Here is a 17,112-nt window from a genome sequence, read left to right as displayed (position 1 = left end):
GTTAGGTATTTGCAGACCCTTGAATTGGCATATGAACAGAATGAGACATTTCTTGTCTAGTCATGCAGATGGGGTGTGTTATCTGTTGGTCTTCAAACCCAGCCATCAAGCTTGGGATTTGCTGCCTGGGATTAAAGCTCATGGGCTAGCAGAGGCTGTTTTGCTTAGCTTGGTTCCTGGTAAGGAGGAATTATGTTTAGCAAAATGAAAGGAAACATTTATTTTGCCCTAAAGGTGTTAGCACGCAATTCATGGCGTAGTTGAGGGCACAGGAGACATTGGGGAGCCGGAGGAAGGTCATATTATAATTGGTGCTTTGGATGGTAAGGGGGAAGCAAAGGTGAAGCTTGGATTGTTTTTGCAGTAAACTTAAGAAAGTTACAGGGAAAGAACAAAAGGAGAATTAGGTGCCTGCTGGCAGGGTCTCACATTGCAGGTTAAGGCAGCTGTTGCTGGGCTGAAGCTTTGAGTGAGTAAGTGGAGCTGGGGCAGCTTGCTGGAGGAGCCTGGATGGCACTCGCTAAACCATTCTGAAACAACCTTGGTGAGCTGTCATGGTGGTGATCTCAGTGCAAGTGTGCTTGGAAAAATACCTACCTCTGTGTAAGCACTGCCGGTCACTCCCTGCTCTCAGCGGCAGCGTGGCAGCTGTACAGCAGTTAATCAGCCTCCATGCTCCAGCTAGGCTCACAGTTTACTTTGCGTTTGGTATGCAAGGAAGGGCAGCTGTAAATATATTCACCGCTTTAGTGTATTTTGGCTTGACATATGTCCAGTAAACAACATTTTGGTCTCTCATAGTCCAGCAACAAGCAAAAAAAATCACTTGATTATTCAGCGCTTCCTTCTGTTATGATGCTTCGGGGTCCTTCAAATCATTTTCATTATGCACTACATAATAATAAAACTCTCCATGCAGTATGCTGATAATTCCTTGCATGGTCTCTGTGATTTCTAATTGTTTGAATAGCAGCGTGCTATTGAAATGCCATGCAGAAACACTGCATCACCCTGAGGGGAATGAAGCTTTCCTCCTTTTTACTCACATTGAAGATAAACTGTGAAACAGCTGAAATAAGGAAAATATCCAAGGGAAGCCCCTGTGAGCAGTCGGTGTGTTCAGAGCAGAAGCCAAGCTGCCATGGACTGGAAGGGAAAATGGAAAAATACATAGCAGTGAATGGGAGGCACTGAAAATAAGCCCTGCTTTTTCTTCTCTTGTGATCTTAAAGCAGAGCAAAAGCCTGAGCAGATCCAGGAGAGTAATATCGCATGCTATTTTCGTGCTGCCGTTATAAAATATGCATTGTTTATTGTTCTGCGCTGCAGCTGAAGTTTTGCATCTGCCTTAAACATAAAGCTAAGTTTATTTTGAAGAAGGTAAGCGGTATCTGTGTTCTTTAAGCCTTTCAGTGATGCTTTCAAGAGCGTGGTGATAGGATCTCAATCTCCCAGCAGGTACGATTCATAGGATGTGTTAAAAATAGTGTGCATATGTACATTCCGGATAGATTCTGTATGTACTGTTTCACGTGGATACAGTATGAGCTGTGTGTAAACAGTGTTCTGCCTGCATCAGTTCTGCCTTCTGGCGGAAGCTTAGTTTCTGTGCCATCCTCTTGGGCTGTGCTCCATATGCTGCAGAGCCCACCTGAAATTTGCTACGATACTGGAAGTCTATGCAGATTCACTATTGGTGTTTCTGGGACTTTGCAGTACAGAAATAGCTTGAGGCGCAGAGGCAGAAGGTGTGAGTACAGACCTTCCTGACCTGGCTAAGCTGGGCAGCTCAGACTTGGTGTGAATATCTCTGTGTAGGGTTGTGTAGAGATGTATTAAACATGCCCAAAGCTGTCTGGGTAAAGGGGCCTTTTGCTTGCTGACCACTGCAAGGTGCTTTTGAGTGTTAAGTTGTTATGTTGAGCCTGGCTTTGTTTCTGTTTTCTTGCTGTTAGTGTCAACAAAGGTGCCCCATCTACCAAAAACCTTGCAGGAATCCTAATGATGGAGGAGGTGTTTGGGAATGGTAGCAAGGCTCTTGATGCTTGCACGTGCTGCCAGGTTAGCTTTAATGGCCATTTAATGTCCTAGATGGAGAACCAAGAGCTCAGAGAGAACCAGAAACTGGAGTTTCTGATGGCTGCTTTCTAGCCAGAGCAGAAGGAAAATAAGAAATCTCACTGTTGGAAATGCCATAAATGTTCAACAGCCGTGTTTTTATTTATACACAGTTTTATGGCAAAGGGAGGGCTTTGGGCTTTTCTTGTTTTTTATGCTGCAAAATGTTGTTGGTTTTTCCTTGCTTTTTTGCTTTTTTGCCTGGAGAAAATATACGGCGTATTTAAATGACTGCAGAATGGAACGTAGCTTTCTCTGTAAAATAGTGTGCACACTGAGACATGGCTGGATCTCACACTTGACCGAATTAGCATATGCACTCAAATATCAGAGCTCTGACTAGTAAAAATAACACTAGATTTGCATTTTCCCTTTTTTAACTCCAGCTTCCTTGTCTGGTTGGTTTTATGCCTTTTTTTTTTTCTCCTGACTGACAATTCTCTTTGTGGCAGATTTTTTTGCTGTTCTGCTGTTTGGACCCCATAATCAACGAGACACTTGGCTGAAGACTTTAGTCATTTCATTAAGTACTTTTTGCAGGTATCTCAGACACGGTTTTCTGTTCCTCGGCTTCCAAAAAGCAAATGACCCATGGCCGGCCAAGTCTTTAATAAACAGAGGTAGCACCAACAGTGCTTTCAGGTTTCCAAAGTACAAAGGGTAATTAAAGTATGTCAGATAGAGAAGAGCTGCCATTCTGAAAACGCTGCTGCATCTGTTCCCAGTAAAACTGCTTTTGTAGAGGCAGCATCACTTTCATCCTGCTTCCTTACCATTGGGCTGCTTAGGAGACCTTCCTTGGGCTATGTGCTGATACTGCTTTTCAATCATACGTTGCTGAGAACAAAGATGGGATGGTTGTCTTAGGAGAGGAGATAAGAGATGGAATAGGGTTCTTTTTATCGTCGCTGTGTCACTCTTGATCATGCTGTATTCATGAATTTTCCTTTGCTTTGTGGGTGAGGAACCATCTTCTTTTCCTATTGAGACACCTTAAAATGCTGTTCCTCCCTCCAGGGGCAGCACTTCAGAGCATTGAATCTGCTGTTCAGTGGTATTCCCTCTGCAGGCAAAGGCAGTGCTCAGAGAACAGTACCATCTGTCATGTGCAGAGCACACAGCCGTGTGCTCACCCATGGCAGGTTTATTGATGCCAGTAGTTTTACAGAGACCAAGTCAGTGCCTAGAGTCATAGAATCATAGAACAGTTTGGGTTGGAAGGGACCTTTACAATTATCTGGTTCCAACCCTCTGCTGTAGATGGGGACATCTCCTTCTTGACCAGGTTGCTGAAAATCCCCCAAGGAGGTGCCTGGGTTTGCCAACTGGGGGTTTCCTTGGTATATTTTGGTATTATGCTTCTGTGATCCGCAAAATAACCAAGCGGGGTGCTCAGCTCCCCCAAGGTTTTAATGGTACAGAACTTAATAGAATAAAGTGTATAGAAGACATGGGATTCATCAGAAATGATCACAACGGCTTGGAAAAATAGATGTAAGAAAGTGAGCCTTGTGTGGTGATACTTTACAGTGACAGTCCAGATTTTAATCGATTGACGTGTGCAAACCCCATTACCTGAAGGAAGCAGCATGCCTATGGGACAGCACTCAGTATTCCTTGGCTTCTCAGGGGAGCTGCAGAGTATCAGCTGACTTCTTAGAAGCACTCATTCCTCACAGATGCTTTTAAGCTGCTTTTCTTCGTGCAGAAAGCAAGGCTAAACCTTACGTGTGTATTCTGCGTATGCACTTGGGTACAGTTTCATCCTGTGACCCTTAGGAGACCTCATTAACCTTCTCGCAGCTTCTTGAGCCCGAGGAAAAGAACAGTCAGCCTTTCTGCTGCCAAGCTTTCCTCAGCGCTACACTCAGGAATACAGCAAGCAGATAGATTTATTGATATAACCATAATCTGAAGTCACGGCCGGGATGATAAAATGGTCAGATGACCAAATTACTTACAGTCAGGGATGTAGCCAAGAGCCTTGGAGGTGGTGGGAAGCTGCCGTGTTGCCAGCCTGGAGGATCACAGAGCAGCTTCAGCTGCTGTGCTGCAGAACACAGAGGACAGAGCGTGGTCTTGCAGGGACTGTCACAGCCTTGGGACCCCATTGGGGATGTCACAGAGGTCTGCTTGTTCAGCAGAAGACAGCCTTGCTCCTGCGTGTCATTATGCTTCAGTAAGTGAAGGCGTCTTTACCGACCGCTCTAGGATTTCATTAAATGCCACGTGTGAAGTGCCTCTCCTTCGGTGTTTATTCCTGCAGGATGGCTCCTGCTCAAGGTTGCCGTGTGCTGTGTGTGTGCCTGGATGCAGACGTTTGCAGAAAACTCCCCACCTTCTTCTCTGTGATTTACACTTCTCAACCTCGGGGGCACGGTTAAAACGGCAGCCTGCTTGTTCCTCTGGTTTGAGAAATACGTGCTTGAATATACTCTCATCTTCCCTGATGAGATGAGCACTATAAATTAAACAGAGTCAGCACCCCAGTGCATTAATCTCACTGACGAAACCCTACCTTTGGCTTTTCCTGACACCGACTTCACGTTGACTTAATTGTGCAGCCTTAAAGTGGGGTTGGTGGATGGCACGTGGCCCACTGCAGCAAGGAGGTCCTGGTGACGAGTATATTACAGTGCTCCTCTCCACCTATGTAGTCAGCCCTGAAAATGAGCCTTCGCTACAAGACCTGAGCATGTGGTGTCCTGCTGATGCTGTCCTGCTGATGCTGCCCTGCTGATGCTGCCCCTTTCTGCTGTCCCTCATGCACGAGCACCATGCTATGAGCGCAGGTAGCACATGCTTCGTCCCACTTATAGCGTGCAGCTGGAGGGCTCCTTCTTGGGAGGGGAAAGCTCAGTTAACATCTGAGCTTTGGAAAATCGTTGTGTTCTTCTCACGTTTGCTGAGACAGGTCGGGAAAAGTCGTTCTGAAACTTCTTGGTTTGGAAAGGTATCAAAAGATGCAAGCGAATGCCTAATGGGCGCTGAAGTGCTCTTGGAAATCAGCGAGAGGTCTCTCAGAAATCCCATACAAAATGTTTGCACGCATCTTTAAGCATCTAAACACCTTTGAAAATGTGTCTCCTGAGTGCCTAACTCTAAGTATAGGTTTGTACGTCCCTCGGCATCTTTTAAATTGCATCCCAAGGCACCCAGATCTCCTCTTTTGTTTTCGTTTTCTCATTGACTGAATTGTCTCTTGACTTGAGATGTAATACATATTAGCCCGCACTCATCTTTTGTAGCAAGGTGTTGAGAGTTGGAGCTGTTTTATTACAGAGAAGGAGCATATGGCTGAATGTGTCCCATCTGAAATGCAAACTGTAGAGCTACGTGGAAGGAATTCCGATCACTCGAGCAGTAAATGGTTCTTAATGAAGTGAGGGTGAGTAAGGTGGGAAGCTGGCAATGACTGCAGGAAGAAATGAGGGCAGTTAATATTTCGGTGGAGCAGAACATCCTTATTCTGCTGATAAGGAGGTTCTTAGGGAACTGTCTGGATTTTTTCTTATATGCTGCGTGTTCATCAGCGCAGTGAGAGCGTTACACAGGGAGCCAGGCTCCTGTCTTATGCTTGTTATGAAATCACTTAATCTAATTTACAGCCGTGCTTCTCACCTTCAGCCTCCTGAGCTGAAGTTTTCTGTACGTAGTCATCGACCTAATGTTAAGTAAGTCTGAGCACAGGTGTGGTGAGGCTGAGGTGGAGGTGGAGCAGCAGTAGGGCTGCTCTGCTCTTAATGTCAGAAGGAGCTAGGAGAAGTTGAGATAGCAGCACTTGTGCAATTACATGCTCAGAGGAGCTTAAGCAGCTGCCAGGTTAAACCTCTGGCTTTGTCCCCGAGCGGGATTGCATTGGTGTTAATGTTACCTAGCTGAGGCTGGGCTGTCTGTTGTGGGGCACTGGGGATGGAAAATGAGCATGCCTTGCCTTCAGTGATGCCCATGGGTGTCTGACATCACCGATGAGGATGAAATAGGAGAGATGTAAAGAAAAAAAGACTGCAGCCTGCTGATGGTGGATGTGGCCACGTTAACCTGTTATTTCAGATCCAAGCCATGCTTTTGGAGCCAAGCGTAGAACCTTAGAATCACAGAGTGGTTTGGGTTGGAAGAGACCTTATAGTTCATCTGGTTCCAACCCCCTGCTATAGGCAGGGACATCTCCCTCTAGACCAGGTTGTGCACAGCTCCATCCAGCCTGCCCTTGATTGCTTCTAGGGAAGGGGCATCCAGAACCTCACTGGGCATCCTCTGTCAGCGTCTCACCACCCTTGCAGCAAAGATTTTCCTCCTGATATGTACATGCCTTGATTGACCTTACTGGCTTTTGGTTCAGGTCATGGGGCAGCCAGGAGCTCACAAGTGGGGCACGGTGCCTCACCGTTGTCACTCTGGGCTCGGCAGGTGGTTTTACTCAGCTGGATGGGGTGTGGTTGCTACATTTCTTCCTTTATTATGATCAGACTGCATATGGCTGCCGTCATTATCATCCAAATCGTATATCAGTACAAAGCCCCGCAGATGCTGAGTTACATGCAATGCGCAGCGACTCTACAGGGGTAAATTTAGTGGCTTCTTTAATTGCAGGAGGGCGTAGCAGCATAAATTACTGACATATCTGTTTGGATGTTCTTTGGTTTACAAGAATTGCAGCTGGTAATGCTGTCATTTAGTTTTCCAAGTATAACTCTCTTTTTAATCTGTCCTTTTTCTTGCTTTTCTCGCTCCTCTTTTCCCGCATTCATTTCCATCCAGAAATACAAATGACCTTTTAACAGAATTTTCAGCTTTCGTTCTGTTGATTTACATTATTCAGTCAGGAAAAATACAAGCACTCTGTTTTTCTGAGATGCATTGATGATGTCAGGAAAAAGCTTACTCAAATTAGCCTCTTCTTTTTGTCTCTTCTGTCTTTTCAGGTGTGTGTGCAACATCGACTGTTCTCAAACCAACTTCAATCCTCTTTGTGCTTCCGATGGGAAATCTTATGATAATGCATGTCAAATCAAAGAGGCATCATGCCAGAAACAGGAGAAAATTGAAGTCATGTCTTTGGGTCGATGTCAAGGTAACGCTCATAACAAAACTCATTTCAAAGAATCTTTTCAATTTTTGCTCAGGGAAGGAAAAAAAAAAGAAAAAAAGAACAGAAAGAGAACTGAGGCTGCCTTCTCATTTGGCACTTCTTGCGTTTCCATTAGGCTGCTGTAATGTGTGTGGCGCACGGCGCTGGTGCTTGTTTCTCATCTGTTGGGCTCATGGGATGCCAGCGGCACCTGGAAGGAAGTTTTGTTAATGCTAGCTGCAGGCTGGCTGTGTTTGCTAAGACTGCCTTGCTGCTTCTACCTGGCTCTTGGAGTGCTCTGTCACACGACACTGAGTTGGCTTTAGAAAGTCCAGTTTGTTCTAAAATAAAAATGAAGAAAATTTGCCTTTAAATAGCTCCTGTAAATAAAGCGCCTGCTGGGACCTGGACACTTAATAGCTTTTTCCCCCCTTAGCTTCTGACCTATAGATCCTTAGTACATCTACTTACAAGGCCACGCTCTACCTGTCTATTAAACATGTTCTCATTTATTCCTTTTTCTTTCAAGTTAACCACCCTCCGTGGTAGTTCATTTCAGGGTACATATTAAAACTCCCCAATTACTTCAAATAGAGCAGAAATGACATGCCCTGCTTTGCGCTGATATATTTATCCCAGCTGCAATCTGTTGTCGCATATTGTTAGAAAAATGTGTTTACTTAATGGAAGATGGTTGGTGTTTCATTCCAAAATGCTCTCTCCTGCTGTTTTCACCTGGCAAGCCCAGGGGAGCTCTGCAGCCTGCAGCGATGCTGTGTGCGGAAGGGATGCAGGGTTTGCGTGGGCACCGGGGTGGATTCAGGAGCGATCAGAGGCTCCCCAAGCAATCCAACCTGTTTCTTTTCCCACAGACAATACTACAACAACTACGAAATCTGAAGATGGGCATTACGCACGGACAGATTATGCAGGTACGGTTCCTCTTAGTTGAGAATCACAATGGGTGATAGCTGTGCCGAGTCGCTTTTCTCCTCTCTTTCCAGAGGTGGCCCGTCTTCTGCTATGGTTTTGTTCGTTTGCTTTAAAAGAAACCACTGTGTTCTCATTTCTTCCTTTTGCTAGAAACTATCTTTCTTCTTAACAAGTGGTTTTCTTCCATTTTTTATCACTGTGCAGACATAAAGCACACATTCTGACAGTGGAAATAACAAATGCAGTAACCTGTTGGCCAGAACGAGTGGATGCTGGTGACAAGTATTGAATTACCGTGCCTAGAATATGCATATTTTTTTCATGATATGCAGGCTTAAGAAGGGGAAAATCCAGATTGTAGCACAGCTGCGGTACCGTGAAACATTGCCACAGTAGATATTATTACCTGTAAAGTTAACAAGGTTCTTTAAGTGCTTTTTAAAGTGATAAATGGTTTTAATTTATTTAGAAGCTACAGTAAAACATAATGGCTGAATAACCTTATGCGGCATTTGAAATTAAAAACATGCAAATGCCACTGTGGTTTGGGAGGTATTTGTTTTACACCCTTTGCAAAGGACGACTGATTTAGAAATTGAATGTGTGTGTATATGTGGGTGTGGGTATGTGCGTGCACGCAGGCTGATGTTCACAGCTCGTGCTGAGAATGCAGGCGTTTGAGAAGGCAAGGTGAAAACGTGTCAAGCAGTTTTATTTGTGGCTTAGGTTTTTGGGATTGTTGTGTTTCGAAAGTAGCTATTTAGAGAGAGTAGGTGCCAGTTGCTGACTTCACCTGAGTGGCTTACTGCGTTGCTTAGGTGAAGTCCAGCTGATTGTTTCATAGCTATTAACATCTCTTACTGGGAGAGTCATCCAGCATGACTCAGTTTGGTCATTGCTGTCCTACAACACAGGGTGCTGCGTGCATGATGTCCTGGGTTGACGTGACACCCAGATGTTAACAAAGGGGCTGTTCTGTTCCTACTTAGCAGTGATGCATGCTGATTAAAACGGAGCTATGAATAAATGACGGCTTGGTGAGATGGAGGGGCTTGAGGTATTGGTGTGACTGCAGGACAAATCAGCAAGGGAAAAAATGTCTATGGGAAATGGATGGCAGGATTACTTTCCAAAAGATCCAAGAAGTGCTGTGGTCCAAATATTTCCTACTGCCTAGGAGCCCTTCCATCGTGAAGTAAAGCGAAGAAGGAAATCTGCAGTCAGTTTTCTTAATAAGCAGGAAGGTCTGAGGTTGCGTCGCATGGTAGGGCAGGGTGCGCAGCAAAGTAGGATAAAATGGTTTGTTTTGAGGTAGAAACAACAGCAATAAGCACAGCCATGTTAGATCTGTCCTCTTTGCTGGAGAGCTGGGGAGATGACTGGAGTCATCAAATGAAAACGGAAGCCCGCAGGCCCTTTCTGAATGCTGTGTAAACCATTCTGTTCTGCTCCAGCCTGGTAACTTAGAACATTTAGGCATGAAGCAAGTGAGCTGCGACTAAATGGGAGGAAAAGGCAGCTTGAGGTTTAGGCTGGAGGAGGAACTAGCACCAGTGAGATGAGAAAGAAGAGTCGTGGGGTCATGGAGGAAGAGGAGCACAGAAGGCACCTTCAGCTCGGGAGTGGGCAGGAGGAGGAGAGCAGCCTCACTTTAGCAGAGATGATATTTCAGCCCACACTCAAAAGGGAAAGGTGTGGGTAGCAGTCCTGAGGGGAAAATTGATTGCAGCAAAATGATGTGAGGTTGGAAGCCGCGTAGGGAACATTAGAGGAAGCTGGGTTGTTGGGCAGGGAGAGGGCAGAGCGACAGCACCAAGGAATGAGTCTGTAGCAGAGCTGTGCTGGAGACATCAGGAGTGTGCCTATGGGTCTATCCAGAAGTGAAAGGACTGTGCAGGGGACACGGTGCGCCTTAGTCCCCTAGTTGGTTGAAGACATCAGAGATGTCAAGTAGGTACATGTGTGGCACAGGAAGGTACCATCATTTTACCACAGCTGGCAGATCTTCAGGCCCTCTGCTATGGGACTGGCTCCGGTGGGTTTCAGGAGGGCAGTGACGGTGTACCACAGGCAGGTGTCATTGGGTGTTATCCATTGATACAATGAACTACAGCTAGTTGATTATATGTCTTTCTGTGCACGTAAGAAAGCTGCAAGTTCATGTAGGATAAGCTATGACTCCAGTTTTCCTAAATGTCTGTGGCATAATACTGTCAGAAAACACTGGGAGTTAGGGACCACTGGAACAATAAGTTGTTACTGTAGCCTTTATTAAGTAGGTAAATGGGAGGGAGAGAGCTGTATAAAACTGACATGAGGTTCTAGGTTCTGGCTTTAATGCTTATCTGACAGCAAGCTTCATGCCATCCATCCATAAAGAATATGCAAGTTCTGTTATGTTTAGTATAAGAATAATAAGTGGGGATATTTGTTGTGGAAATGGTTTAACTGGGTAAATTCATTTGACAGTTGGACTTGATGGCTTTACAGGTCTTCTCCAGCCTAAATGATTGTTGCATGTTGTCAGTTGTGCTAATGTAGCAGTAATGCTCCCTGTAAAGATGGTAGTAATCAAATGGTGTGTATTTTTTCATGAAGACCCTTGTTTGCATCCTCATTTGCGGGTCCTGAGGAGGCAGCTCCTTTGCAAACAACCCAACAACCAGGAGGTTTTTTACTTTATTCGTTATTCGTTCTGTCTGTTTAATCAATGTCTTTGCTCCTTTCTGTTCCTCTTTGAAGCCTATTGATCCTTGCTAATGAACACACGAATCCTTCACTCAGCAGAGCTGAGAGCACTCATTCCTTTGGAACAGAAGTCTTTACCTTAAGTTTGCATAGCTTTGTTTATTCTGAGGACTCATACTTGATAGAGGCAGGGTTTGTTTTGAAGGTTGGAGACGTATTGGCACAGTGTATGTCTTGTGCATTCTGGCCCTTCTCATTTGCCTGGTCCCCCAGACTACGTGTCAGATGGTTTTCACTCTTTTCAACAAATAACAGCTTGTTTATGTTGATCATGCTCGTGAGATGGTTTCGTTTTAGCTAATAAATGAATTGGTGGGTTTTCTTACCCTCAAATCCAGTAGAAACATGCTTGATCTCACGGTTTCCCTGCATTTTTAACCGTTCTCAAAGTAATACGTGTTTTAGAAAGTAGCATCTGAAAGTCGTGTGAAGGATGTTTTCTTGAATTTTTCCATGAGATGCATAATGAAGATGGCTGTTTCGGTGGCATTTTTGCTTTTGGAGGTTGGGCAGTCGGGGAGTTTTCATCTTGTTTATTCATTTACCAGTTTATTTTTGTTCTTCAGTGCTTACACTCCCTCCTTAGGATCTGGCTATTAGCAATTATACCCCTTACTGATTTTATCCTTTTTCATTATCTACTTAGTGAATTGTTGTTTTTTTTTTTTTCCCAAGCACTTTAAAGAGTAAGTGGAGGTGGATGAGCCACATTTTTATGTTATATGCTCATGAAAATTGTCAGTGATGACACTGACAGATCTGATAGATCGACTCGGTAACTCAGTCTTCCAGACCAGACAAAATTCCCTCTATGAGCATTGATTAGGTAAGTCTCTGCAGCCACGCAGCGGAGTTGGCGAAAAGGGGAAAAAAGGTGTTTTAAGCCATGATGGTCTCCTTGGTTGAAAAGGCACACGCACAGACAGTCATTTTGAGCTGTGTTCTTGGGTTGCTTGCTAACAGATGGCTGTGTTGTCGAAGCAAACTGAACTCTCCACCAAAAAGGGCAACATCCATCTGTGTCAACACATAGCCTGCCCTTGGCTGGGCCGAGCCTGTGGGATGGAGGCCACAAAACAATTGCAGATTCTCTGTTCCAAGGATAAAGATGGGTTTTGGACCGTGCCTTTTCCAAAATAAATACCACATAATATTTGTGTTTGAAGAAAGAAAAATATCCTAAAATGTGGCTGAGCTCCAACACTCTACCATTATCTTCTAATTACTTTGAATGGGGGAAGAAGTGACATCTATCCAAGAAACTGTGAGTGGCTTACTGATCCAGAACGTGTAGGAAGCACCTCTGGGTTGATGCCTGCCTTCCTTCACAGGCCCCCTACCTTCAGTCACTGTCCTCATCATCTGTAACAGTGCCTGAGTAAGGGCCAAGAATTAGAGCAGCAGCATCAAATTTCTGTACAAAGCATGACTACTTTTTTTCCAGTCCCAGGAATAAAGCAGGGAATGCAGAGTACATTCTTTCTCCAGATTATAACATTTTGCAAGTATGTTAAGTTTTGAGTGTAAACCACTTGACGTTGTTCCTTTAAATTATATTTTGAGTCTACTACCATGTCAGCCGGGTGTAAAACTGGTGAAGAATAATAATAAAGCCCCAGAGATTAGCTGTGGCATATAAACTATTGTGCAGTTCTGCTCTGCCTTTTGTGAACCAGGCTTTCCTTTCTCCTTAATGGAATTAGCAAGTGAGACATAGAGCTGAACACCGTGCATCCATCACAGATAGAGATTCATAAAAGCACTAGGAGAATTGCATCCTTGCATATATGGATTTACTTGGCTTTCAGTGCAGTAGGCTCTATGTCAGAGGTTGTCGCTGAACAGACAGATGAGTTAGGAAATGTTCTTGCTTTTACAGCAAATTACTTAAAAATTAAGAAAAATAAGAATATATTGTACTGCTTTTGACAGCTGTGTGGTAGCAGGAATGCTGGCTGGCTGCAGCTGCCGCCCGCACTCCCACACATTCCTGGTATTTGTGAGTACAAGAATAAACCAACCGATGCATTTGTTAAAAATGCAAGGCATTTAAACGTTGCTAGGATTGCTCGCTGCATTTACTAGCGCAGTTAAAATACACATCTGGTTTACTCATAGTTAGAATGCACAAAAGGTGACGCGTAAGCTCTTCAAAACAATGAACTGGAAGTCTAGACTTAGAAAATGATGTTAGGTGGAGAAGCTGTTTTGGTCCTGCTTTGCATACCCAGTCTGGGCAGTCTGGATAGAAGGGCTTTCAAGAAAGCTGACCGTAGGGTATGTCTCCGTTCTCTGCATGGAATCTGGAGCCTTCCAAGATCAAGCTTACAGAGAGCAATAGAGCGGTTACTCAGAAATAACGCATAGCTCAGCTTCTTACTAAGACTGTAAAACATATAAGAAAAATATGAACTCGGGATTCTTCTGAATGATTTTCAAAGGCCAAAAAGAGATTACTGTGCTCTGATAGCACCCTGGTCTCTGGCTCCTCTGCCATCTTTCAGCTTCTCCATCACTGGCGATATCCAGAAGGAAATGAAAAAGCGAAGATAGAGGCCAGCTGGTAGGTTAATAAATCTCACTGTCAGCTACGTTTGAGCTCAAGTCTGACTGGCCGGCAATGTCAGCTTGGTCCCCGAACCTTCACTTGTCCTGGGAGCTCTTTGAAATGAAAAATTGCAGCTGCTGCTTTTTGTCATCTAACTCCTGGATTTCGAATGGCGTGGTGCACAAAGTCCCACTCTGGCATTTTTTCTCTGTCATCGTGAGGACCAGATGATTTCTCTCTAACATAGGAAAATATGGAGCATTAATGTAATTATCGCGGTACTGGCAGTAGTTTGGCGTAGTGTTCTTCTTACACAGAGCAATCTGAAATTCATCTTTAGATCCTAAGAGTTCTCCTTTACCTTTGAATTGTGTTTGGTAAGCTGGATAAATATGCCTCATTTTGGGGAGGGGGGGGGGGGTTGGTCTTTTGTTTTTGTTATTGTTGTTGTCTGCGTGGTTTTGTAATGAGAGAAATTGAGCCTTTTCATTACTTACAATATCCTGGTGTCGTGCTCATGGAACCTGTAATTGTTAGCATTAAAACTGAAATTGGGTCTCGGGTGAACTGTTAGACATCTACTGAGATTTACGTAGCTCAAGGAAAAAAACAAGAAGAGCATTTCCATTTGTGCCTTTAAAGCATAGCCCTTAATTTAGTCACTAATGAATGTGAATCAAAAGTTGCAGAATTGGCTTGTGCTTTTTTCCCCTCTCTCGTAAACAAATCTAGTAATGTCGTGGATGAGCATTAGAATAAAAGCTATTTCATTTGCACGGAAGGGCAGTAGCCTGATAATATGTATGCCTAGGCTAAGAATTTGATCTGCAGGGAATGAATGGGAACAAGTGCTTGCAGCGCCAGGGAGGACACAGGCTGCCTAAGAACCATGAGGTTAGATGAGGCTGTTCTGATGTTCCTGCTCCACTGAAAATATTTAAAGCCTTGGTTGTGAATTGAGGAGTCAAGCTTTGTCAGGAGTCAAGGGCAGGAGAGGAGTTTGTAATACGAGTTTGTTTTCCCATCAGTTTGCATCTGAACTTTGCAAGACTCGTAAAGCGTGTTCCAAACCCTGTCTTATGCTTCTCAAGGAACCTGATGTGTTTTTTCTGCCTTTATGCCGTCATGTGACCAGTTTCTGTATGTTTTGTCTTGTTTGGATTGTAGAAATCTTCCTGAGCAGTCCAAACCTTTCCGTACCCACTGATCTTTTTGTCCTCTGCTCCATATCCATGGTTTTGCGTCAGAGGAGTGAGCAAGGAAAATAAGAGGCTTTCCTATTTACACCTGAAAATGTGATCCCTAAAACTCAGCACAACTGGAAGCAGACCTGATTTTTCAAGCTGTCCTTTACCTTCTTTCTAAACAGGGCCTCTAAAGAGATAGATCTGTCTGGACTTGGGGGGCAGTTTCTCTCACCCTCAGTCCCACCCTTCCTTTGGGCTCCAGGCGCTTTCATCAGCTCTGGCTGTCCTTGAAGGGCTGCTCGAGGTGGTGCCCAGCAGCTGTTTGCCATCCACAAAGCTAATTTGAATTAGTTGATGGGTATGAAGAAGTACCGTGGTGTATTTTTATGCCTAGCAGCTCTATTTTAGGCCTCTGAAAATTTGCCTTTAGGAGGGATCCTTCCCAAGGATTTGAGAGTTAAAGTTATAATGAGCTGCTGGAATATCCATTTTCAGGAGACATCAACATTTAAGTATTCGTGTTTGATCTAGTCTGAAAAGTAAGAAAAATATTTTGAAATATTCATGGAACCGAATTTCCTCAGAATTTTATTTCACAGGATATTTTGGCATTCTTTATGAAATGTTAGATATCAAAAATGACGAGATGAAAGCACATGACGGCTGTGAAAAATAAGTTGTATGTTAAGAGAAGTCGCTACTCAGAACTGACTGAAACATCTTTTCCAGAAGGAGTATCATCGTGTCAAATTACAGTACAAGCAGAAGATAATTTGCTCATTTCGACACGTGAAATGGCAACCTGAGCCTAAAGATAGATAAGGCTTTAATATAGACATAGGAAATGCATATGCGCCTGGTCGGAGGAGAAGAGGTTTGTTTGGGGAAGGAAAGAAAGAAAAGGCGTGTTTATTTTCAGTAGACCTTTGGGCTGTGGAGGGATAAGTAGCAGTTTTTGCTTGGTTTCATGTATTTTGGTTAAGAAAACAAAAGCAGACATGGTATCCCAGCCTATAGCGGGGGGTTGGAACTAGGTGACCTTAAAGGTCCCTTCCAACCCAAACCATCCTATGATTCTATGGTCCACTTTGCTGACTTGACTTTTGGGTGGTTCCACTGGTTTTTGTTGAGCATGTCTCCTAATACCCACTTCTGGTACGTGCTCTTCAAGCTGTGCAGCGTGCTTAGGCTTTTTGTATTTCCACACGTTTTGTGTATTAGATGCTGAAACATCTAACAGTGACAAGAGCAAAATGGATATCCCTGATAGGGAGTAGGCAACGCTGTGGAGTATGTGGCATTTTGCTTATCAGCTCTCCTTTCTGCCTCTTTCCAAAGAGGTTTGCTGTGTGTTCAGGTGGTTGGAGGTGTGCATCTGGACCGGCAAGAAGGAGGTAGCACTGCTAAAAAGCAAGCTTGATAAAGCAGCATCCGCTTGTATAGCAGGGTGACTTCTTTCCTGCCAAGGCAGTCGTGTAGCCTGCACCCATCAGTGTAAGGTTGGCTTGAAGCTCCCCTCCTGGAATGCAACAGCTGTAACCAAAGTGTGCTGTTATGTAAGCAGTGGCAGCTCATCTCGTAATTTGATGGACGCTGAATTGAAATGCAGTTCTTTGCCCACCGCTGTTGTGTGTTTTAGATAGCATTACATAATGGCAAAAATACTTTTTGGGGGGGGGGGGGGAGGGAGGGGGAAGGTTGGAAATAAAAACTCTTTCCTGTGGTTTTAATCTCCCTCTTTCATCTGTGGTTTAAAGCTGTGTCAGGTGTACATCGAAAACACCCTCTCCCTAGGGTATTTCATTTACAATTTCATTATATAACGGAAGCATACTTGCATTTAGTTAGGATGGGAAAGGATTAAGTACAACATCTTGTTCTGAAACCAAGTGGTGTACATCTTGCCTGTCTTTGTGCTCTGCAAATGACATAGCCAGGGAAGGGCGTGCTGTTGGTCAATAATACCCAAACTGATAAACTGTTAGTGTTTTGTCTGGCATCGTGTATGCTAAACATCTTCCGCTGTGGCCCGCCTCAGCTGGAGCTGCCACTGGGCTCAGGCACATCTGGCATTGCAGATTTTTTTCCTGTCCTGTGTTAGAGTGATTTAAAGGGCCTTGGCTGGGCGGGAGGATGTCAGCAGTTTTAAGTGAGGTTAGAAGAGGGAGTGAGATTTAAAGAGGCAGGAGGTAACATTCTGGCCTCGTTGAGGCTGGTGGGAGAATGGCCACTGAATTTAAATGGCTTTGTGATTTCTCTGGGCCTTTTTAATCCATCTTTATTCTTATTAAATTTTCAATTTCTATAAATTGCTCTTTTTTCTTTTTTATTTTAATCCATTCAGCTTCTCCCCCTTAGAATATCAGTGCCAGGGGCATGTGCTGAGATAAAGTGTACCAATCCTGCTATTTAAACAAATGCTGTCCCCGCAGCTCCCTTCTGCTGCGGTTATGTAAGGCACTAATAGAGGCGTGTAAAAATAGTGAGTGCAGGTATTTGTACAAGTG

General features: G+C 44.1%; 1 protein-coding gene across 1 annotated transcript in view; it reads left to right on the top strand.

Moving 5' to 3' along the window:
* The window catches only part of TMEFF2 (transmembrane protein with EGF like and two follistatin like domains 2), a 102,758-nt gene that overhangs the window by 69,828 nt on the left and 15,818 nt on the right, over nucleotides 1-17,112 (top strand). Inside the window, exons 6-7 of the mRNA XM_072341583.1 lie at nucleotides 7,044-7,192; nucleotides 8,062-8,121. Coding sequence (XP_072197684.1) covers nucleotides 7,044-7,192; nucleotides 8,062-8,121 — 209 coding nt within the window. The remainder of the gene's footprint in view (nucleotides 1-7,043; nucleotides 7,193-8,061; nucleotides 8,122-17,112) is intronic.

This window comes from Excalfactoria chinensis, chromosome 7 (genome assembly GCF_039878825.1).
Source record: "Excalfactoria chinensis isolate bCotChi1 chromosome 7, bCotChi1.hap2, whole genome shotgun sequence".
Taxonomy (NCBI): Eukaryota; Metazoa; Chordata; class Aves; order Galliformes; family Phasianidae; genus Excalfactoria; species Excalfactoria chinensis.
Note: the sequence above shows the minus strand (reverse complement) of the source record. Positions and strands in the feature narration are given on the sequence as shown.